This window comes from Tamandua tetradactyla, chromosome 5 (genome assembly GCF_023851605.1).
Source record: "Tamandua tetradactyla isolate mTamTet1 chromosome 5, mTamTet1.pri, whole genome shotgun sequence".
Lineage (NCBI taxonomy): Eukaryota > Metazoa > Chordata > Mammalia > Pilosa > Myrmecophagidae > Tamandua > Tamandua tetradactyla.
This window is the reverse complement of record NC_135331.1, coordinates 168,070,011-168,093,416: the sequence shown is the minus strand read 5'-3', so window position 1 is coordinate 168,093,416 and position 23,406 is coordinate 168,070,011. Positions and strand designations below refer to the sequence as shown.

The following is a 23,406-nucleotide window of genomic DNA, read 5'->3' as shown; positions in this document are numbered from 1 at the left end:
ATTTATTTTACCATTTGTCACCCCTATTATTCCTTTATTTTATCCATAGTTTTTGCTCATTTTTCCATACCCTGGATATAAGAAGCATCAGACACAAGGCTTTCACAATCACACAGTCACATTATGAACCTTATATCTTTATACAGTCGTCTTCAAGAATCTAGGCTACTGCAACACAGCTCAACAGTTTCAGGTACTTCCCTCCAGTCACTCCAATACACCCTTATCTATATAATGCATAAGAATAACCTTTAAGATACTCTCTCAACTTTGAAATCTCTCAGCCACTGAAATTTTATTTTGTCTCACTTCTCTTTTCCCCCTTTCGGTCAAGAAGGCTTTCTCAATCTCTTAATGCCAGGTCTCGGCTTATCCCAGGCTTTCTGTCCCATGTTGCCAGGGAGATTTATACCCCTGGAGTCATGTCCCACGGAGGAGGGAAGGCAGTGAGTTCACCTGCTGAGTTGGCTTAGAGAGAGAGAGGCCACATCTGAGCAACAAAAGAGGTTCTCTGGGGGTGACTCTTAGGACTAATTTAAGTAGGCTTAGCCTATCCTTTGCAGGGAATACATTTCATAGGAGCAGAGCCCAAGATAAAGGGCTCAGCCTATTGATTTAACGAGTTCTTTATGTTGGAAATTTGAGTTAGTTTTGTTTTTTTGCTCCTGTAAATAATGCTTCAATGATTTTTTTACAAAAAGCTTTGTCTGCATGTTGACATAGTGAAATTACTAATTAATGAGCACAAAGCTATAGACAGAGACAAAGTGCTTTGCGTAAAAGTTGTTCTAGATTACATTTCCCTCGGCAATATACAAAGTACATGCCGTTCTTTCCTCATGTTTTCTCTCTTTAAATATTATTTTAATTTTTAGTTGCTTGATTATTAAGTTTAATATTTTAATATTCATTAACTCTTTATCTTTTTTCTTTTCTGAGGTGGCCATTTTTGCCTTTTCCTATTTTTCTAAATTATATCAATTATATCGTCTCTATAAAAAGCATATATTAATCTTTTATTTTTCATATTTTTTTCCACATTAAGTTGTCTTTTTAGTTGGCTTTCTATTTTTGAAGTAGATGTATCTTTCAAATTTTTATAATCAAATGATTACTTTTCATTTATTGACTTTTTAAATTACTTTTTAGCTTTAAAAATTTTCCCCTTAATCAGAAATTTAATACATATTTAAGTTCTGTTCTTTTTTTAAAATTATTTGTTCAAGCGTTTTGTGTTTAGTTTTAAAATGCACTTGTAAGTACTTTTTTGTATAATGCATAACAAATTTTTTGATTGTTTCCTCCTGTTGATTCAGAAAGACGTGGGCTTGCTGGTGTTTATGTCAAGCCTAGAAGAAATTGCACTGGGCACTGTCAGAAACTCATGTGTGGCACCCCTCCTCCGCAAATACACATGCATGCGCGCGCGCACACACACACACAGCCTTCTCCTCAGGACCCCTCCCACCTTTCCCATACATCAAAATAAAACTGCGGCCCTCATCACAGGAGCCCCTCAGTCCTGTGGAGTTTCCTCTACCAATGCACAGAGAACCCCTCCTGCTCTCCCATCCTGTCTTTTCCCTCTTTGAGGACACAGTCCATGTTAGAAGCAAGCATCAGACTTCTCCCCACTGCAGGAGGGTGCCAACATATCCCCCCCTCCTTCTGCCCCATGCCTCTGAGATAAGCACAGCCTTCGCCTTAGAGTCAGGAGATGTGAGTTACCTCAGGAAGGGCAATACTGATTTTTTTCAATGTAGCTACATAGGCATTTTATTAAACTAAATTAGCCCTGGTTCATTATAAGTTAAATTACTCTATTTTCCACTGTTGATTTTTACCTATTTGAATGATATAGTTTTTATTTTAATAAAAATTGGAGAACATAAGTCCTGAGTCCCTGGGCCCACACCACCATCTTCCATAAGAATCCACCTGCATCTTTCTTTAGGTTCTTTAAGTGTTAACAGTGTTTTTCATTCACAGATGAAAAAGAATCCCCTGAAAGTTTGTTCACATTTAGAATGTCTCAAGACCCTAATCAAGATCTACAGTTGGATTACCAAAAAGGTAAATTAATATTTGGGTAATTTGGTTCTCTTACATTGTGGTTCTATAATAATAAAATATAATTTTTAAAACCTCCTTCGGTATTTAGAAGAACTGTGTGATTAAAAAAAAAACTTTTATTCTAAAATATTTTTAAACTTACTGGACAGTAATAAGAATAATACAAACCCTAGACAAAGAACTTCAACATACCCCTATCCACCCACCCCAGATACACAGATCCGCCAATTTTAACTCTTTGCCACATTTGCTGTTTTGTTCTGTCTATCCATCTGTCCATCCATCTATCCATCTAACCACCTGTCTATTTCCTGAACACTTGAGTATAGATTCATCATGTTATTTGACCATTAAATACAGCTATAAACATTTCCTAAGAGCAAGGATTTTCACTTATGTAACCGCCTTAAGTGCAGTTAGCAAGTTCAAGAAATTTAACATTGATGAGAAGCTTACACTCTACATTCCAATTTTTAAATATGTTCCAGTAATGTCCTTTGAGATATTTTTTTCCCTCTCTTGTCAGACCCATCCAGGATCACATATCGCATTTAATTGTCACTGTCTTTTTGGTTGCTCTTTCTTTATTTTTACTTTAGGAACATATGTACAACATGAATTTTCCATCTCAACCACTCTCAAGCATGCTACCCAGTGGGATTAATCATATTCACAGTGTTGTGCTACCCTCACCACCTTCCATTACTCAATCTGCCTTCCCATCCTCCCTACATGTTATAATTTAATTTCTGTTTCCATAAGCTTGATAGCCTCTAAAATATTCTCTGCAGTTACCATGCAGCTTAAATTTGACATCCTAAATCTATAATTACCTCTTTTTCTTTGATACCAGATTAACTAAAATAGCATACACAAACTGTGTTCTTATATCCCCTGTCTCTGCATCTTTATATACGTCTTATCACAAATTACATGTTTATACATTGAGTCCAAAATTACTTATTTATCATTACATTTGTGCATTTGCCTTCTCGATCCTGTAAGAATTAAAAAATGGAGTTACCAAACCAAAAATACCATAGTACTGGCATTTATATTGACCCTGTCATAACACTTACTGGTTATCTGTATTTGATCTATTATCTATTGTTCTTTCCTTTCAGCCTACAGAACTCTCTTTAGCATCTCTTCTTGGGCCAGACTAGTGATGAAAAACTCCTTCAGCTTTTGTTTATCTGGGAATGTCTTAATTTTCCCTCATTTTTGAAGGATGGTTTTGCCAGATACCGAAGTCTTGATTGGCAAGAATTTGTTTTCAGCACTTTCTGTTATCCGTCTTACCTCCCTGGTTTCTGATGAAAAAACAGCACTTAATCATGCTGAGTGACAAGTTTCTTCTCTCTTACAGTTTTCAGGATTCTCTATCTTTGGTACTTGAAAGTTTAATTATAATATGCTGCAGTGTGGGATATTTGGATTTATCCTGTTTGGAATTCATTGAGTGCCTTTCAAATACAGTGATGTCTATATTTGTGTCTTTCATTAAATTTGAGAACATTTCAGCCATTATTTCTTAATGTGTTCTCTCCTTTTCTCTCTTTCTTTTCCTTCTGGGATTCCCACATGTATATATTGGTATGCTTGATGATGTCCCACAGGTTCCTTGGGCTCTGTTCACTTTTCTTCATTCTTTCTTTCTTCACCTCCTCAGACTGGATTATTTCAGTTGCCTTGTCTTCAAGTTCACTGATTCTTTCTTCTGCTAACTCCAATCTGCCTGAACCCTCTGGGGAATTTTTAATCTATTCCTGTAGTCTTCAGTTGTTTGCTTCATTTTCATAATTTCCCTCTCTCTATTGGTACTCTCTTTGTGTTCAACTTTTCATTTTCCTGATTTCCTTTAGTTCTTTGTCCATGTTTTTCTCTAGCTCTTTTTTTTTTAAGTTTTTTATTAATTAAAAAAAATTATAAGGAAGAAACACAAACATTCCCAACACATACACTCAGTAATTCACATTATCATCACATAGTTGCATATTCATCATCATGATCATTTCTTGGAACATTTGCATCTATTCAGAAAAAGAAATAAAACAAAAACAGAAAAAAATTTATAAATACCATACCCCTTACGCCTCCCTTTCATTGATCACTAGCATTTCAAACTAAATTTATTTTAATATTTGCCCCCTATTATTTATTTTTATTCCATATGTTCTACTCATCAGTTGACAAGGTAGATAAAAGGAGCATCAGACAAAAGGTTTTCACAATCACACAGTCACATTGTGAAAGCTGTATCATTATACAATCATCTTCAAGAAACATGGCTACTGGAACACAGCTCTACATTTTCAGGCAGTTCCCTCCAGACTCTCCATTACATCTTGGTTAACAAGGTGATATCTACTTAATGCATAAGAATAACCTGCAGGATAACCTCTCTGCTCTGTTTGGAATCTCTCAGCCATTGATACTTTGTCGCATTTCACTGTTCCCCCTTTCTGTTGAGAAGATTTTCTCAATCCCTTGATCTGGGTCTCAGCTCATTCTAGAGTTTTTCTCAATCCCTTGATGCTGAGTCTCAGCTCATTCTGGGATTTCTGTCCCACGTTGCCAGGAAGATCCACACCCCTGGGAGTCATGTCCTGTGTAGACAGGGGGAGGGTGGTGAGTTTGCTTGCTGTGTTGGCTGGAGAGAGAGGCCACATCTGAGCAACAAAAGAGGTTCTCTTAGGATGACTCTTAGGCCTAATTTTAAGTAGGCTTGACCTATCCCCTGTGGGGTTAAGTTTCATATGAACAAACCTCAAGACTGGGAGCTCAGCCTATAGCTTTGGTTGTCCACACTGCTTGTGAGAATATCAAGAATTCAACTTGGGGAAGTTGAGATATCCCCTGTTCTCACCATTCCCCGAAGGGGACTTTGCAAATACTTTTCTACTCACTGATCAAATCACTCTGGGATTCATCAGGGCATCACCTGGACAAACCAACAAAATCTCACGTCCTATACAAAATTCCATGTACTTAAGGTGTTCAATCAACTATCTACCCTAACCCTAACCCTAAGTTATATTGAGAGATGCACTAGCCAAAGTATAAATTTGTACCAAATCAACATTTTTTGCTTTAGTCTCACACCTCACACATAAGTTGAAGTTTTAAAATATTAATTACCATATATTTTCAGCACACTGCAGTAATGACATTCTTTTGTTCTTCCTCATGCAAAAACATTTTTTAAATTTGTACATTTAGTCACTATCATTATACACTCTAGGCATTCCTGGATTACACCATCTCAATCTTTATTGTCTATCTTTCTTTGTGATTTCATTTATGCCCCAGCCCTCCTCCCTCTATCATTCTCATATGAAGCTTAATTCAGTGTTTTAACATAATTGTATTAGTTAATATTGTGCTGTCCATTTCTGAGTTTTTATATTCAGTCCTGTTGCACAATCTGTATCCCTTCAGCACCAATTACCCAATATCTTACCCTATTTCTATCTCCTGATGGTCTCTTGGAATAAAATATTCCAAGTTTATTCACTAATGTCAGTTCATATCAGTGAGACCATACAGTATTTGTCCTTTTGTTTCTGGCTAATCACACTCAGCATAATGTCCTTAAGGTCCATTCATGTTGTTACATACTTCATAACTCTATTGTGTCTTAGAGCTGCATAATGTTCCATCTTATGTAAATGCCACAGTTTGTTTAGCCAACCATCTGTTGATGGACATTTTGGCTGTTTCCATCTCTTGGTAATTGTAAATAATGCTGCTATAAACATTGGTGTGTAAATGTCCATTTATGTCCTTGCCCTTATGTCCTTTGTGTAGAGACAGCATATAGATGGGTCCTGTTTTTTAATCCATTCTGCCAGACTACATCTTTTGATTGGAGAGTTTAATCCATTAACAGTCAGTGTTATTACTGCATGGGTAGTACTTTCTTCTATGATTTTGCCTTCTGGATTTTATATGTCATATCTAAGTTTCCTTCTTTTTACCTTTACTCACAGTCTTGCTTTCTACACTCTTCTCCACACCTCTCTCTTCTGTCCTTGTATCTGTCTCTAGTGCTCCCTTTAGTATTTCTTGCAGAGAATCACAAATTCTCCCTGTGATTTTTTTGTCTGAAAATGTTTTAATTTCTCCCTCATTTTTGAAGGGCAATTTTGCTGGATATAGAATTCTTGGTTGGCAGTTTTTCTCTTTTAGTAATTTAAATATATCATCCCACTGTCTTCTTACCTGCATGGTTTCTGCTGAGAGATCTGGGCATGGTTTTATTGGGCTTCCCTTGTATGTGATGGGTTGCTTTTCTCTTGCTGCTTTCAAGATCCTCTCTTTCTCTTTGACCTCTGACATTCTGATTATTAAATGTCTTGGAGTATGTTTATTTGGATCTATTCTCTTTGGGGTACGCTGTACTTCTTGGATCTGTAATTTTAAGTCTTTCATAAGAGTTGGGAAATTTTCAGTGATAATTTCCTTCATTAGTTTTTCTCCTCCTTTTCCCTTCTCTTCTCCTTCTGGGATACCCGCAACACGTATATTCATGCGCTTCATATTGTCATTCAATTCCCTGAGTCACTGCTCATATTTTTCCATTTTTTCCCTACAGTTTCTGTCTCTTGTCGGATTTCAGATGTTCCATCCTCCAGTACACTAATCCTATCCTCTGCCTCTCGAAATCTACCATTGTAGGTTTCCATTGTTGTTTTCATCTCTTCTACTGTGTCTTTCATTCCCATAAGTTCTGTGATTTGTTTTTTCAGACTTTCCATTTCTTCTTTTTGTTCATTCCTTGCCTTCTTTATATCCTCCCTCAATTCATTGATTTTGGTTTTTGATGAGGTTTTCCATGTCTGTTCGTACATTCTGAATTAATTGTTTCAGCTCCTGTATGTCATTTGAATTATTGGTTTTTCCTTTGACTGGGCCATATCTTCAATTTTCCTGGTGTGATTTGTTATTTTTTTGCTGGCATCTGGGCATTTAATTACCTTAATTACTTTATTCTGGAGATTGCTTTCACTTCTTTTACCTGGGTTTTCTTCCGGGATGAATTTGTTGTCTATCTGTTCTTTGACATTCAGTTCAGCTTTTTCTGGACCCGTAGCTTAAGTTTTGTTTAACAGAGGAGAATTTTTCAGTTCTTGTTTTCTTGTTTCTTGCCCTGCTTGTGTGGTGCCTTTTCCCCCCACACACTTAGGAGGGTCTACTTAGATATTATAGACCCAAGCCGGATTTTCCCAGACCAAACTGGCCTCCTATCAGGAGGAAAGAGTCACCTGTGTCGGTTTTCCCTGAGGGTGAGACCCAGTAGGTTGTAAGACTTTCCTGTGAAGTCTCTGGACTCTGTTTTTCTTATCCTGCCCAGTATGTGGTGCTTGTCTGCCTGCAGGTCCCACCAGCATAAGATGATATGGTACCTTTAACTTTGGTGGACTCTCCCTGCTGTGGGCATGGTGAAGACAGAGGAAAGGTTGTAGGCTGGTTTTAATGGCTTCAAATTACCAAGCTCTGGTGTCTGAATTCCTTGAGGGAGGGATTCCACCTGAGTTGGGCTTCACCCCTCCCCTGGGGAAAGCACAGGCTCCAGACAAGCCCCCAAAAGAGCTCACTTCTGCCTATGCCTGGGGCAGTTGCAGCCTGAGAAGTCCTACTGCTATATCCAAAGGCAGTCAAGCCTTTGTAGAAATACAGCCACGAAAACCTCTGTTTCCTTCCCCCCCCACTTTTTCCGTCAGCCCTGCCCCCTTGGTGCTAGGGCAAAAATGAGCAACCTCCGCTTTGACCAGGTTCACCTAAGCTGGGGGCCTATTTTTAGTAGTCAGAATTTGTTATTTAATTCCACAATTGGCGGTTGATTGTGTTCAGTCCCTGCTGCTGGTAAAGTTTCTTTCCTTTCCCCTCTGGGAAGCAGCCTGTGGGAATGGGGCACCGGCCGCCCCAGCTTTGGGAACTCACAGTTCTGTGGGGGCTCGCAGCCGGTCCAGCTGGTCCAGACTGGGGTACGCTGTGTGTCTGGTCACTGACGTGGCCCCAGGAGCTGTTCTGTACTGTTTCTGGTTATTTAGTAGTTGTTCTGGAGGACGAACTAAAATGTGCACGTTGTTAAGCTGCCATATTGACCCAGAAACCTTTCTCTAGCTCTTTGAGCAAATTTAGGACCTTTTTAAAAATTTCTTTGTCTATTCTATCCTAGGTCTGATCATCCTCAGTGATAGTTTCTGTTGCTTTAATTGTCTCCTTTGCCTGGACCGTTACTTTTTGTTTCCTTCTATGTTTTGTAATCTTTCATTGAAATCTGGACATTTTGATATTTCAATATGTTATCACTGGAATTTAGATGCTGAGATATCTGTAACTTAAACTTGTATCCAGCTAGTGTTATGATTGAGCTTTGCTTGAATGCTGGAAGCTAACAAAAAAAAAGAAGGATTTGATGAAGTCCAATTTCTCAAGTTTTTCTTTTATTTTTTGTGCTTTCCCAGGTTTTGTAGACCAACCTGTGCAAGTGCTGTCCTTCAGAGCTTATCCATACAATGAGTTTAGAGAATAGCTCAAGGTCAAAGCTTAGGGGCCTCCCTAATCCTTTCTGAACAAGCATATGGTTTTAGGTTTGCATATGTGGCCCTGGGCATTCCCCATTTACATGCTACAAATCTCTCCTCTTCTCTAGGAGACAGTTTCCTCATGGTCCCGCACACTGCACTGTATGTCCTACAGTCAGCAATCCCTCGCCCCAGGTAGTCATGACTTGACAGATATCCCATAGCTTCTGTACAGGAGCTGTTTGAACTAACATCTACACACAGAGCATGTTCTGGGATGGTAGACCTCTGATGAGTGTCCTGGTGGCACCACTCAGGCTGTTATCAGAGATACTGGGCCAGACCTACATGCTTCCAGTGTATGTACGGGGGTTACTCTGCTCCTTCCAGAACCAGGCCAGGGATCCACACTGGGAGCACAGGCCAGCTTCATGCCAAGCCAGAGATAGGAGAAGGGCAAGCTAGGTCACCAAAAGATACTACTTTTTAGTCAGCTTTTTTTATAATTCAGTACTCACCCTGCTACAACAATCCTTTAACTATTTTCTGCAGCCTTGAGAAAGATGTTTCTACCATTTCTCACTAGTTATTCAAAGCTTCTGTAGGGGAATGGTGCTGTTCTAGTTTGCTAGCTGCCAGAATGCCACACACCAGAGATGGATTGGCTTTTAATAAAAGGGGATTTATTTTGTTAGTTCTTCAGAAGAAAGGCAGCTGACTTTCAACTGAGGTTCTTTCTTATGTGGAAAGGCACAGGGTGGTCTCTGCTGGCCTTCTCTCCAGGCCTCTGGTTTCCAACAACTTTCTTTCTGCATCTCCAAAGGCCTGGGCTGAGCTGCTGAGTGCTGAGATGAGGTATGCTGAGCTGCTTTGGCTGTACAACGTTGCACTCTCTCATTTAAGCACCAGCCAATTAAGTCAAACATCACTCATTGCAGCAGACATGCTTCCTAGCCAACTGCAGCTGTAATCAGCAACAGATGAGGTTCAGGTACCATTGGCTCATGTCTACAGCAATAGATCTAGGCACCTTCACCTGGCCAAGTTGACAACCGAATCTAACTACTACAGGTGCCATGAAGTTTCTCCACCATCTTGATCAGGACAGGCCATTTCTGATATATATATATATTTTTAAAAGCATTATTAATATACACTCACTCTATCTTAAAGGTGACTCTGTTATTAACAGTTCCACCTACAAGAACACAGAAGATACCATGTGAAATATTGTTTTGGTGAAAAAGAATATCAGAAAAATAGGAGATCACTGTGCTCTGCCATCTCTGGCATGTGTCTTCCATATCATTCACAAGATAGTTGCTGAAACTCTAGCCGTCAGGTCAGTGTGCCCAGCAGAAAAAGGGGAAAAATCAAGGGACAAAAAACTGGCACTCTAACCAGTGGAGATACCCCTCTTTAGAGGGATGCCAAGAAGAATTCATCAAAAATTTTCTTCTTACATCTCATTGGCCATCCCAAGCTGTATATGAAGCTGGGAGATACAGACTTTTTAGCTGGGTGCGTTGTAGGGCCTGACAAAATCAAGAGTTCCATAACTAAGAAGAGAAGAATAGATATTGATGTGTATTTGGTATCTATTATTATGACTTTCAGGTTCTAGCACATCTAGACCCTTTGCTTCACTACTTCTGTATCACAATGCCCCCCTCTCCCAAGGCTGCAGAAAGATCATGGGTTCTTGCCTCTTCTGCTCTGGCTTCCTGGAAACTACCAGCTTTCGCCAATCCTGAGAACAGAGTTTTCAATTCAAGGCAGGGAGGGCAGCAGGCAATTGCTGTTTAAAGACTGTTAGGAGTTTTTCTGGGCTAGGATCAAGTGGGCCCTGACAGATAGACCTGGAACATCAGCTCAGGAAGCAAGGCTGGAAATGCAGAGACAGAGGAATTAGGTGGATTCGTATCAAGACACAGCCTGAATGGCAACTTGGCTATACCAGGAAACAATTCAGCACCAAATGAGGGCAACAATTAAGTGTTACACTTGAAAAAACAGCCTACGGCCTCCTTTCCCTCATCCATGCCAACTTGCCCACCTCCTGTCCTGTGTGGTTTCATGCTTATAATTCAAAGTATTAGTCATGTTTTCTGACTCTCCCCTACATACTTGTTTTTAGTTTGTCCCCTGGAATCCCTTAATCCCTACCTCTTCTCCCCAGCTTCCTTGGTTTTGGTCCCTACCTGGAATGCTTTCTTTTTCCCTCATTCATTTTCATTCTGATACACTGATTTTAAGTCCCTGCTCAGATATTTTGTGATTCCTGAATTAGCATTTCCTCCATCTTTTCTTTTTTCCCCGCCTTTTCCAGCATTTTCTGCAGTGACACAAAGTTAATACTTTCCTGGGTCATGTATTTGTATTAGCAATCACCTTTTATTGCCAATAGCTTTGTCCACTAAGATTATTGATGGCATTCATCTATTAACTTATTTTACTTTGGTCTTAGAAGAAGACTATTCTGAAATAGAGGTTACTGCAGATCATCCAGAGGTTGTTTCTATGATTGAAGAAACTGTAAAAATGGCAAAGGAGATGAACTTTGAACAGCCATATGAAAAACACACTGAAATTTTAGAGGAAGTCCTCAAAGAGGTAAGAAATCCAGGACATTAACATTTTTTAGCATTTTTATTGTTAAATATAACATATATACAAACAAAAGTTTAAAAAAAAAGCAATGATTTTCAAAGTACACTTCAACAAGTAGTTACAAAACAGATTTCAGAGTTTGTTATGGGTTACCATTCCACTATTTCAGATTTTTCCTTCTAGCTGCTGTGGAGGCTAGGGCAGGCCATGGTGGCTCAGCAGGCAGAGTTCTTGCCTGCCATGCCAGGGACCCAGGTTCGATTCCTGGTGCCTGCCCATGCAAAATACAAAAAAAACTGGAGGCTAGAAGAAATTTCCTTTTCTTTTTTGTGAAAAATAGCATATATACAAAAAAGCAATAAATTCAAAGCTCATCACAACAATTAGTTGTAGAACAGATTTCAGAGTTTGGTATGGGTTACAATTCTACAATTTTAGGTTTTTACTTCTAAGTACTTTAAGCTACTAGAGACTAAAAGAATTATCAATATATAATAATTCAGCAATCATACCCATTTGTTAAACCCTACCTTATCTGCATAACTCCACCATCACCTTTGATCTTTCTCCAACTGTTTAGGAATATTTGGGCCATGCCCATTCTAACTTTTTCATGTTGGAAAGGGCTGTTGATAATATGGGATAAGGCGATGGAAATAGTTGATATTCTGGAGAGGCTAGCCCCTCTGCATTTCAGGACTTATCTGGTCCAGGGATCCATCTGGAGGTTGTAGGTTTCTGAAAAGTTACCTGATACATGGAACCTTTGTGGAATCTTATATAATGCCCTAGGTATTCTTTAGGGTTGGCTGGAATGGGTTTGGTTGGAGTTTGGCAAGTTATGGTAGGTGGCAGTGTCCAACTGAGTTGTGTAAGAGTGACCTTCTAAGTAGCCTCTCTACTCTATTTGAACTCTCTCAACCATTGATACCTTATTTGTTCCACTTCTTTTCCCCTTGTGGTCAGGATGGCATTGTCGATTCCACAGTGCCAGGGCCAGACTCATCTCTGGGAGTCATCTCCCACACTGCCAGGGAAACTTTCATCCCTGGATGTCACATCCCACGTAGTAGGGAAGGCAATAATTTCACTTGCAAGTTTGGTTTGGACCAAGAGAAGCCACATCTGAGCAACAAAAGAGGTCCTCCGGGCATGATTCTTAGGCATGCCTATAGGTAGGCTAAGCTTCTCTACTACATACGTAAGTTGTGCAAGAACAAGCCTCAAGATCAAGGGCTTGGCTTATTGATTTGGGTGTCCCTAGTATTTGACACAGTATCTGGGGTTTTCCCAGTTGTAAAGTTTAATAGTTCCACATTTTTCTTCCATCCCTCAAGGCAGGACATTAATTTTGATCATTAATTTAATAATAACTACTCAAAATAATATAGAGAAACTATTACCCTAGTACATTTGTTATTATTCTAGAGTCTTACTTGATCATATTGGAATCCGTAGCCTCAACTTCATTATATTTTGTAGTCAAAGGTGTTATGTACAATGTGTCCCAGTGAACAATTGCTGATACTTCTTGGTAAGTTTTTAATTACAAAAGAAATTCTGTAATATACTTTCTTACCTTCAAAATGAATTCTTCATTAATTTTAGTGTCTTTGATTCAGGTCACTTTGTTAAAGATGGTACATTTTGGAAGTTATTTGGCAGTTTCTTTAAAAGTTCAACATATGCTTCCCTGTATCCCATGGCAGTCCTACTCCTAGGTATTTCCCAAGACAAAAGCATACATAGGTCCACAAAAAGAATGTTTAGAGCAGCTTCATTCATAATAGTCAAAACCTGGAAACAACATGGTATGTTTCTCAACAGAAAAGTGGGAAAAGAAACTGTGGCATATTCATACAATGTATTTCTACTCAGCAGTAAAAAGGAAAGAACTCCTGATACATGTAACAAAATGTATGCATCTAAAAATAAGTGTTCTGAGTGAAATAAACCAGACATAAAGTGGCCATACTATATGACCCTATTTATACAGAATTCTAGAACATGCAAAAGTAACCTTTGGTTAAAGCAATAGATTCGTAACTGCTTCTGGAAGTGTTAACTAGGAAGAGACTCCAGGGAGCACTCCAGAGTGATGAAGTGTTTTTTTTGTACTCATATATGTTTGTCAAAGCCAATTGAATAATTCACTTAGTACCAGAGCATATCATTACATGTAAAGTACACCTCATATGTAAAAAATTAAAATAAAAGTTTTCAAAAGATGGTACTAATGAAGCTAGTACCAGGTTAGATAATTCATCTATGACCTAATTAGTCATAAACCAAGACAAAGTTTACTCCATAGCTGAAAAATTTCATCCAACCACCTTGAACGTGATCAGAGAGGAGATGGGTGAACATATGAGTAATTTTCTAGTCTAAGGGGAAAAGCTGTGTCCAGCTGATGACCAATCAGAGGCTTATCTTTCATTTTTAAAGAACAAGGCATCCATATGGGTCTCTTTTGTACAGAGAGCTCGGGTAAGCATTTGAAGCCAAAACCAAAGGCAGAATAAATCAGTTTTGGACTCTCAATGAGCCACTTCGTTGATGTCATTTAGAATTATGTGGGAGTACAGAACTACCCCAACAACACCGGGGTTGTGGGTCTTGGGGGCCCAGGCTCACCATCCCCCTTGCTCTCAGGTTCCTAAGGTGAGTCCCTGTCTTCCTTTGGGCCTCCCATAGAGACCTTCCAGCTTCCTCTGCCTTCAGGTCATTTGGTCATAAGTTTACCCCTTCAGAAACATTTATGTTTATTTATGTTTCTGAACTACTATGTGCCCTGTTCTATGCTATATACTCAGGATATGAAGATGAATTAAACACAGCCTTTCCTTTAAGGAGCTATCACCGAGGTGGGAAAGGCAGTCCTATAAGCCAGTGATTGAGTTATCGGATGCTAAGTGGCAAATAGAATTGCACAAGGTGTAAAAGCTATCATCTCTGTCTGGGAGGTGAGAGAAAATATCCCAGAGGAGGGGGCCTGTGAGTGAGGAGGATATTAGGACTATATAGAAGGCCCACGCTTGCCCCTGACTGTCCAGTTTCTTCATTCCCCTCAGAGATTATTCTGGAGGAAACAAATCTATAGGCAGTATTACTAAAGTATTTCCAATATACGAATATATGTGGTATCATTAGATAGTAAATTGCAACTCTGGGGTTATAGGAGGTGTAAATAGTGTGAGGTATTAACACCAAAGCTGCTATCACATTGTCATTTCTCAAGAGCCAGAGACCTGTGCAGAAGACTGTTTTACCAGTCATCAATTTCTATGATTGCGTGGATTTCAGAACTAGCTCAATGAAGAACCATCCTCTTTGGCAAAGTAGCTGTTCAAGTAATTTGCCCATATTTTTATTGGACTATTTGTCCTATTTTAATGATGTGTAATTCTTTATATATTCTGAATATAAGTCCTTTGAATGCTGTATCTTTACAAATATTTTCTGTTTTATAGAAGTTAATATTTGTCAATATTACTGAAATCCAATTTACTAACTTTGCCCTTCATCATTAGTGCTTTTTATGTCTTATTTCAGAAATCTTTGCCTGCCCAAGGTCATGAAGATATTCTCTCAGGTTTTCTTCTGGAAACTCTGTTTTACCTTTTACATTTAGATCTAAAATCCATTTTAAATTAATTTTTGTGCATCCAAAAGAGAATATCAAAATGGCCCGTAAACATATTTTAAAGTGTACAAAATCACTAATCATGATGGAAATACAATTCACAACCACATTGTGAAAATCATTTTTTTCAGTGTGGATAGCCATTTGTTCCAGCACCACGTATTGGAAAGACCATCCTTTCCCCGCTACCGTACATCAATTGGCCATCTGGGTGTGGTCTATTTCTGGACTCTCGGTTCTATTCTATAGGTCCATTTGTCTATCTGCGTGTTAGCACCACATGTCTTAACTATTGTAGCTTTATAAGTTTGAAATCTGGCAGTGTAAATCCTTCAACAGCCTGTTTCTCCTGTTATTGATCCTACTTCATGTCATATATCATGTTCTGTTCTGCTTGCTTCAGCAAGATAATCTTAGCATATAGGTCCTTTTATTTCCACATAAATTTTGAATCAGCTTGTCAGTTTTTACATGCACATGCATGCACACGCATGCACACCCTCACACCTGCTGAGGTTTTGATTGAGTTGCATTTAGTCTATAGACAAATTTCTTGAGAACTGCTATCTTAATATTGAGTCTTCTAATCCCATAAACATACAATATCTCTGTTTTACTTAGGTCTTTATATTTCTCTCAGCCTTGTTTAGTGGTTTTCAGTATAGAGGTCTTCAACATCTTTTGTTAGGTTTATTCCTAGGTACTTGATGAGGGTTTTTGATGCTGTTGTAAATGATATTAAGATTTCATTTTCTAGTTGTTTTCTCTGCAACTTTTTTCTTAAACTTTTAATTAATAATTTCAAACTTACGGAACATTTACATAATAATGCAAGAAAACCATACCTATATACTCAGATACACCAATTTTAACATTTTGCCACATTTGCTGTATCATTCTACGTACCCGTCCATCCATCAATCTACCCATCTATCAATCATCTGTCAGTCTCCTTTCTAAAAATTTGAGCATAGGTTATATGCTTGCTCCTTGAAAACATAGTAAATCCATGTACATCTTCTAAGAACAAAGATTTTCACTCTGTAACCAATAATTTTAACATTGATATAAAGCTTACAGTGTATAGTCCACTTTTTTCATTGTGTCCCAATAATGTCTTTTTTGGGCTTTTCTCCTCCATTATTAGTTCCAGTCTACGATCAAGGTTGCATTTAATTGTCATTGTCTCTTTAGTGACTCTTTTATTTAAATTGTGGGAACTTATATATAACATAAACTTACCCGTCTCAGCTGCCCCCGGGCACAGCATTCAGTGGGATTAATCACCTTCACAATGCTGTGCCCCTTCCCACCATCTGTTACCAAAACTTTCCCATTATCCCAAACAGAAACCCTATACCCATATCCATGAACTCCAGGACTTCCTTCCCCAACCTCTGGTACCTGGTAATCTACTTCTGTGTCTGCACATATTGGATATTCTAGCTATTTCATACATGTGAAATCATACATCTATCTCTTATTTCACTCAACGTGATGTCTTCAAGGCTCATTCACTAGTGGCCTGTATACGAACTTTATTCCTTTTATGGCTGTGTAATATTCCATCGCATGTGTATACCACATTTTATTTATCCATTTATCTATTAATGGGAACTGGATCGCTTCTACGTTTTGGCTATTCTCAATAATGCTGCATGAACTTTGATGTATAAATACCTGTTTGAGTCCCTGTTTTCAATTCTTTGGGGTATGTACCTAGAATTGGGATTGCTGAATCATATGGTAGTTCTATGTTTAATTTTTGATGAACCACCAAAATATTTTTAACAGTGACTACGATTTTACATTCCCACCAACAATCTACAAGGGTTCCTATAGCTCGGCATCCTCACCAGGACTTATTATTTACCCTTTTTTTTTTAACATCATAACCATTCTAATGGGTGTGAGGTGGTATCTCATTGTGTCATTGTGTCTGCAACCATTTTTCATCCCTTTCTTTTTACTCTGCCTCCCACTAAATTTCTTTTCTTATCTAAAGTTCACCACCAATATGCCGAGCAGATGTAATTGATGCAACTTGGGCCTAATGATTCAGTATGATCCAATGAAAGTGGATCAATGCAAGTGAATGGTTTCATTACATTTGCCATTTCTGAACAGTTAGGTGTGGCTTTTCAGCTTCTTTCGGACTCCTTAGAATTACAATTTAACAATGTTATGTAACCTTAAAAATACCAAAATAATGATATAATTTCTACTAAGGGAGGAAAAGGATCATTCCCTTGCAATGGAGAATGCACAAAAATTGTTTTTTCCTAAGCACTGTTACTTTATTTCTGCCTTGATCAACTAGCTTCCAAGCACACTACAGAAGTAGAAGCTAGGGGTACCTGTCTCAGCAGCAACTACATTCTCTGCTCCTATTGTTTTGCATATTTTTGTTGAATGAAGCTTGTTACACTGCACTTGCCCTGTACCTAACAGTAAAATGGCAGCAACATCAAGGGAAATGAGCCTTTTGTATCAAACCGAGCACTGTTTTTCAGTTTCAGTTCATGTTGTCTAATTGCACATCCTAGCCACAGCCTGTTTCTCCTGTAATTACATCTTTCTCTGTGTTAGACATTATTTTGGTCTACTTCCCTTTTCACTTCGTTTTCTAACACCTCTGTTCTTGCTCACATCTGCCCTTGGACCTGTCTACTTTGCATAGTCAACATGTCTTTCCATGCCTCCTACATCTCTTTATGTCATGCTGTCATCCTCTGATCCCCTCAGTTTCCTCTCTTTCTATATTCACAAGTGATAAAATGAAAAATAAACACAAAATAACACACAATAAAGAAATCCAGGAATGGTATGTTTAAATGCCACAATATTAACATTAAGTTAAAATTTCGAAAGTACAGAAGGGTGAATAAAGTATGGAAATGTATCATTTTATAAATATTCTTTTCTCTCACTCAACACCCTCCCCCACCTTGAGGCTGTCGAAAAAAAAAATGCCACTTTATTTTCAGCTGATTCACTTCCTGAGAGCCCAATTACATGTCCAACTTGGCTAGACAAAGACCAGGCATAGGGACGCTCTTTCCTACCAGCTCTTTCCAAGGTGCCAGCTCCAGACTCAAAGTCTTATCACCCATCTGCTTGCCACACACTCAGGGATTCTTTAGGATATGAAATTCTGTATTAGTTTTCCATATTCTTCCCACAGTTATCCCAACTAGAGAATCACCCTCATAAGATTCCTAAACAGAAGCTATTGCTCCTGATACATCTAAAACTTGCATCCTCAGTGCCCAAGTCCTCATGCCCCAAACCTTTTCTCCCCTCAGTTTTTGAATTTTCTTTCCCTTGAGTAGCTTGTGCTACTTAAGCGACAATAGCACTTTTCCTTTTAGGGAATATGGATAAGACCTTAATGTTCATTTCTACCATTTCCTTAATCCACAATTTGCCGAGGTATGTCTTTTTACTGTTGTATCAGAATCACTTGGGATAAATTAAAGCCAGAAAGACAGCTTCTTGCATTCAGCCCTCTGAAGGAACTCAGAGGGCCTGGCTGCCTTCTCAAGTGAGGGCATAAAAATACAGCAAAAATAAACACAACTGAATAACTCAGTAAATTCTCTTGTTACATAAAGGATAGCAGAATACACTTTAACATGATAAAGAAGCTCTAGTTTGGCCTGCAGATTATATAATCAAATTCAGAAAGAGGACAATGATATTCCTTTTATACTTATTTTTAACGTTTATGGGAATTTTGGCTATAATAGCTATATAGAATGATTTGAAACATAAAGAGTAAGTGTCAGAATACAGGAAAAGTATTATTTTTGCAGATGATACTTTATCTAAAAATATCCAAGAAAATTCCCTAAAAGGCAGTAAGAACTCATTAGTATATTTAGAAATAAGGTAGCCAAAGGAATAAAATCCCATCCACAATAGGAACAGAAATGTAAAATACCGAATAACATGCTTTAAAAAAAGAGGAGGAACTCACCTGGGACAGAAGAGTCTCTTCAATAAATGGTGCCTAGAGAACTGGATATCCATATGCAAAAGAATGAAAGAAGACCCGTATCTCATACCCTATACAAAAGTTAACTCAAAATGGATCAAAGATCTAAACATTAGGTCTAAGACCATAAAACAGTTAGAGGAAAATGTAGGGAGATATCTTATGAAACTTACAATTGGAGGCGGTTTTATGGACCTTAAACCTAAAGCAAGAGCACTGAAGAAAGAAATAAATAAATGGGAACTCCTCAAAATTAAACACTTTTGTGCATCAAAGAACTTCATCAAGAAAGTAGGAAGACAGCCTACACAATGGGAGACAATATTTGGAAATGACATATCAGATAAAGGTCTAGTATCCAGAATTTATAAAGAGATTGTCCAAATCAACAACAAAAAGACAGCCAACCCAATTACAAAATGGGAAAAAGACTTGAACAGACACCTCTCAGAAGAGGAAATACAAATGGCCAAAAGGCACATGAAGAGATGCTCAATGTCCCTGGCCATTAGAGAAATGCAAATCAAAACCACAATGAGATATCATCTCACACCCACCAGAATGGCCATTATCAACAAAACAGAAAATGACAAGTGCTGGAGAGGATGTGGTGAATTAGGCACACTTATCCACTGTTGGTGGGAATGTCAAATGGTGCAACCACTGTGGAAGGCAGTTTGGCGGTTCCTCAAAAAACTGAATATAGAATTGCCATACGACCCAGCAATACCATTGCTAGGTATCTACTCAAAGGACTTGAGGGCAAAGACACAAATGGACATTTGCACACCAATGTTTATAGCAGCATTATTTACAATTGCAAAGAGATGGAAACAGCCAAAATGTCCATCAACAGACGAGTGGCTAAACAAACTGTGGTATATACATACGATGGAATATTATGCATCTTTAAGACAGAATAAACTTATGAAACATGTAATAACATGGATGGACCTAGAGAACATTATGCTGAGTGAGACTAGCCAAAAACTAAAGGACAAATACTGTATGGTCCCACTGATGTGAACCGACATTCGAGAATAAACTTGGAATATGTCATTGGTAACAGAGTTCAGCAGGAGTTAGAAACAGGGTAAGACAATGGGTAATTGAAGCTGAAGGGATACAGACTGTGCAACAGGACTAGATACAAAAACTCAAAAATGGACAGCACAATAATACCTAATTGTAAAGTAATCATGTTAAAACACTGAATGAAGCTGCATCTGAGTTACAGGTTTTTTTTTGTTTGTGCCGCCGTCCAGCCGCAGCAGAGGGAACGGGCTTGAAGGTGTGGAGGGTCGTCGGCGCGAGAAGAACACCAAGAGACAGCTTAGAGAATTTTTTTCTGAGAAGAGTTGGTTAGATTTATTTTTGCTTAACTGATTTTATACCCTTATTCTTGGCAAGGAAACAGGTATCACAGGATCATGGTTGTGTCATGGCTTACATTTTAGGTAAAGTTACAGGTTCAGGGAAGCAAAGCGAAAGTACACGTTCTGATTTTCTTAGGAAAATTTACACAAGATTTCAATAGCAGCAAGATATTGGCTTAAACCGCATTGTGTTTGCAGTTTTCTGAGTTTAGACTTTCTTTTCCTATTATTCTACAGGTGAGGCAATATGTCAAGACCTATTTTAATCTGGTTAAAGGTTAGCTTGTTTTGATTAAAAGGTTACATTGTTTACTTAGATTTTTTATTGTTTTATAGCAATGGACCGGCACCGTGGTGGGGAGTAAATTTCTAGGATGGCTCAATGCAGGGTTTTTTAATTGTAAGTGTTTATTCTCTATGGGGTACTTTTCTGTGACTAGTTCTAAAAGCACTTCTGCCTGCTGCATCTGCAGCATGACTTGCTTAATGGGGGCGTCCCAACCTAATTTTTTCCAAACAGTCATTAACAATGTTTTGCAATTTGTACAATTTGTATCATTTTTTCCAATTCTTTTGCTTTCTGATTCATTTTGATATAATGTTTGGAGCACAACCAGCAACAAGGAACACACAATTAGTGTCGTTAATCCCAGTATTTTTCTATTACACCATTTTATGCCTCGTCCTCTTTTGAGGCGTTGAAGGCCTTGCCACCGCCCTTCCTTCCAGGGAACCATGTCAAACCGGGGAGGAAAAAGAGGACGCGGCATGTTTGTCTGTTTGTTTGTTTGTTTTTATCTTTTTTTTACTATTATTATTATTTTTTCTCTATATTAACATTCTATATCTTTTTCTGTTGTTTTGCTAGTTCTTTTCCTAAATCGATGCAAATGTACTAAGAAATGATGATCATGCATCTATGTGATGATGTTAAGAATTACTGATTGCATATATAGAATGGAATGATTTCTAAAAAAAATAAAAAGAGGAGGGAGCCATATGAAGAAAATTATTAAACTTTAAATGTGAGCAAAAGCAAATGCCAACAGAGACATAATTTCTTATAGTAAACATCAAATCTTAATACTATATCTCTCAAATTAATTTATAGATTTTATAAAGGTCTAATAAAGATATCAAACTTTTTTGGAAATTGACTCCAAACTTTGGAAGAAACAATACCTGAGACAAAGGACATTTTGCAAGGTATAATAGCAGGAGACTTTTCCGCCAGCTAGTAAAATATGTTGTAATGCTACAATGGTTTATACACTTGATAGTCATACAAGAATTAATACAACCACAAAGAAGATAAAAAAAAGACCTCAGGACAGATAAAAATTTAGTATATGCTAAAGGTTACATCAAAATCCAAAAAGAAGGAAGATTATTTAACAGTATTCATAAAATTAATGGTTGGAGAAAAAAGCAATTTAGATTCTTAACTATCAAAATAAAATAAGTTCGATATAAATTTGTTTATTGTTTTTAAAGAAGCATTTTTTTAAATTAGAAGAAAGTGTGGTGATACTGAACTGTTCTTGGGATAGTCGAAAACTCTAGGCACAAGTACAGTGGAAGAACTCAGTGGAAAATCCTAATAGAGAGGCTACTTAATATCACTCCATAAAAAAAAAATCATGAAAATAATATAATATTGGACTAAGATTTATATATAAAGATGTTTGTCACAATGTCATAAAGGATAAAATTAGCAATTACATAAACATTTAACAGGGTATAATTAAATGGATTAAGATTTATCCATATGGTAAAATACTATGAAGCTATTAAATTTTTTTTATTGCTGGATGTGATGGAGAAATTGTTAAAAATTATCTCAGTATTTTAACTTTCATATCATTGATTGAAACTTGGGCATTACATTTTTCTTAACTGTTTGTATTTCTTTATAGCTTTCTGCTTTTTCCCCTAAGTCTCTCATATTGAACATTTCAGAGTGTTAAAAAAAAAATTTTTTTTTACTACAGTCAGATAGAAATTCAAAAGTTGGTTAATCTTTTTTTTTTACAGTTCCATTTCTTTTTTTTAATAAACAAATGAAAAAAAAAACCAATCAATAAATCAACTGGAGAGCTAATGAACTCAGCCAATACAGCTGACATAGATATTATACATTCATGTAAATACACAGCCTATTCTACCCTAAACAATGGTGTGGCTGGTTCTCAGCCTTTGTTCGAGTTGGCAATTGTCCCCACGTTGCAGTGTTGGAGCCAGTCTGTTTCTAAAACAAAACTGCTATTTAGGAACTTGCTACACAAAGCTCATCTGTCTTTTTTGTTGGAAACAAGTCTAAAATTGGTGTGGAAAACTTAGATCTTTCAAGGACAACTACTGGCCGAAGATAATGAAGCTGTTTTAAGGCAAGCTCTTCACAGTCTGTAATGCTTTGTCCAATACGACCCTCAGGTTTTCCAAGGAAGGAACTGCTGTTGTCTCAGCTACTATTAAGGGTGGGATAGCAGTCAGGTTCTCATGAATTGCAGAATTACTGGAAGAATGACGTATGTCAACTTCAGAGTCATTGTCATTTACCATATTATCTGCCACAACACTCCCTGGTAAGTCATTACTGGGTTGTGAAGAGTTACTTAACGTTAAGTGCTCTGAAGGCTCCCAATCATCAAAATCATCTTCTTTCTCTTCACTTTCCTGAATAAATTTCAGAAATGAAGATTCAAATCCCATAGGTTTATAAGTCTTCAAATCAAATGACCTGGGCTGTGAATGCTTCCTAAAATTTTCTTTGGAAACAATAGTTGAATTTTTTACAGTGTTTTCCTGCCCTGAATTATGCTGCCCAATTTCTGAGTCTTTGATCCTTGGTAAAGGCAGCTGGAAACTTGTGAAATAAGTCCCACTTTCAGTTCCATCAGGATTAGATATGGGATTTTCTATTTTACAAGGAGGAGGCTGAACTATATTACATTGTTCCAAAGAAGTGGCTTCTGAGCTATGGTTACATTTTAAAGTTTCCCTGTAGAGTAGGGTATCTGCATCAAATACTGGGTTGCTTTCTGTACACACTTTCTGACCTCCATCCCTTTCACTTGGATGAGGGGAATCAGTGTTCTGGACCAGTGGGCTGCTGTCTCCCAGAGAATGGCTGTGTTTTGTGTGCTCTGACTCACAGCTTCTGTTCTTTCTTTA

The 23,406-nt window shown here is 37.8% G+C and overlaps 1 protein-coding gene across 7 annotated transcripts in view; it reads left to right on the top strand.

Moving 5' to 3' along the window:
* The window catches only part of AK9 (adenylate kinase 9), a 193,565-nt gene that overhangs the window by 66,099 nt on the left and 104,060 nt on the right, over positions 1-23,406 (top strand). For 6 of the 7 annotated variants that reach the window (XM_077162638.1, XM_077162637.1, XM_077162634.1 and 3 more), the window contains 2 exons: positions 1,990-2,073; positions 11,074-11,219. In XM_077162638.1, the coding sequence (XP_077018753.1) occupies positions 1,990-2,073; positions 11,074-11,219 (230 nt within the window). The remainder of the gene's footprint in view (positions 1-1,989; positions 2,074-11,073; positions 11,220-23,406) is intronic. The other variant, XM_077162635.1, reaches the window with a different exon arrangement.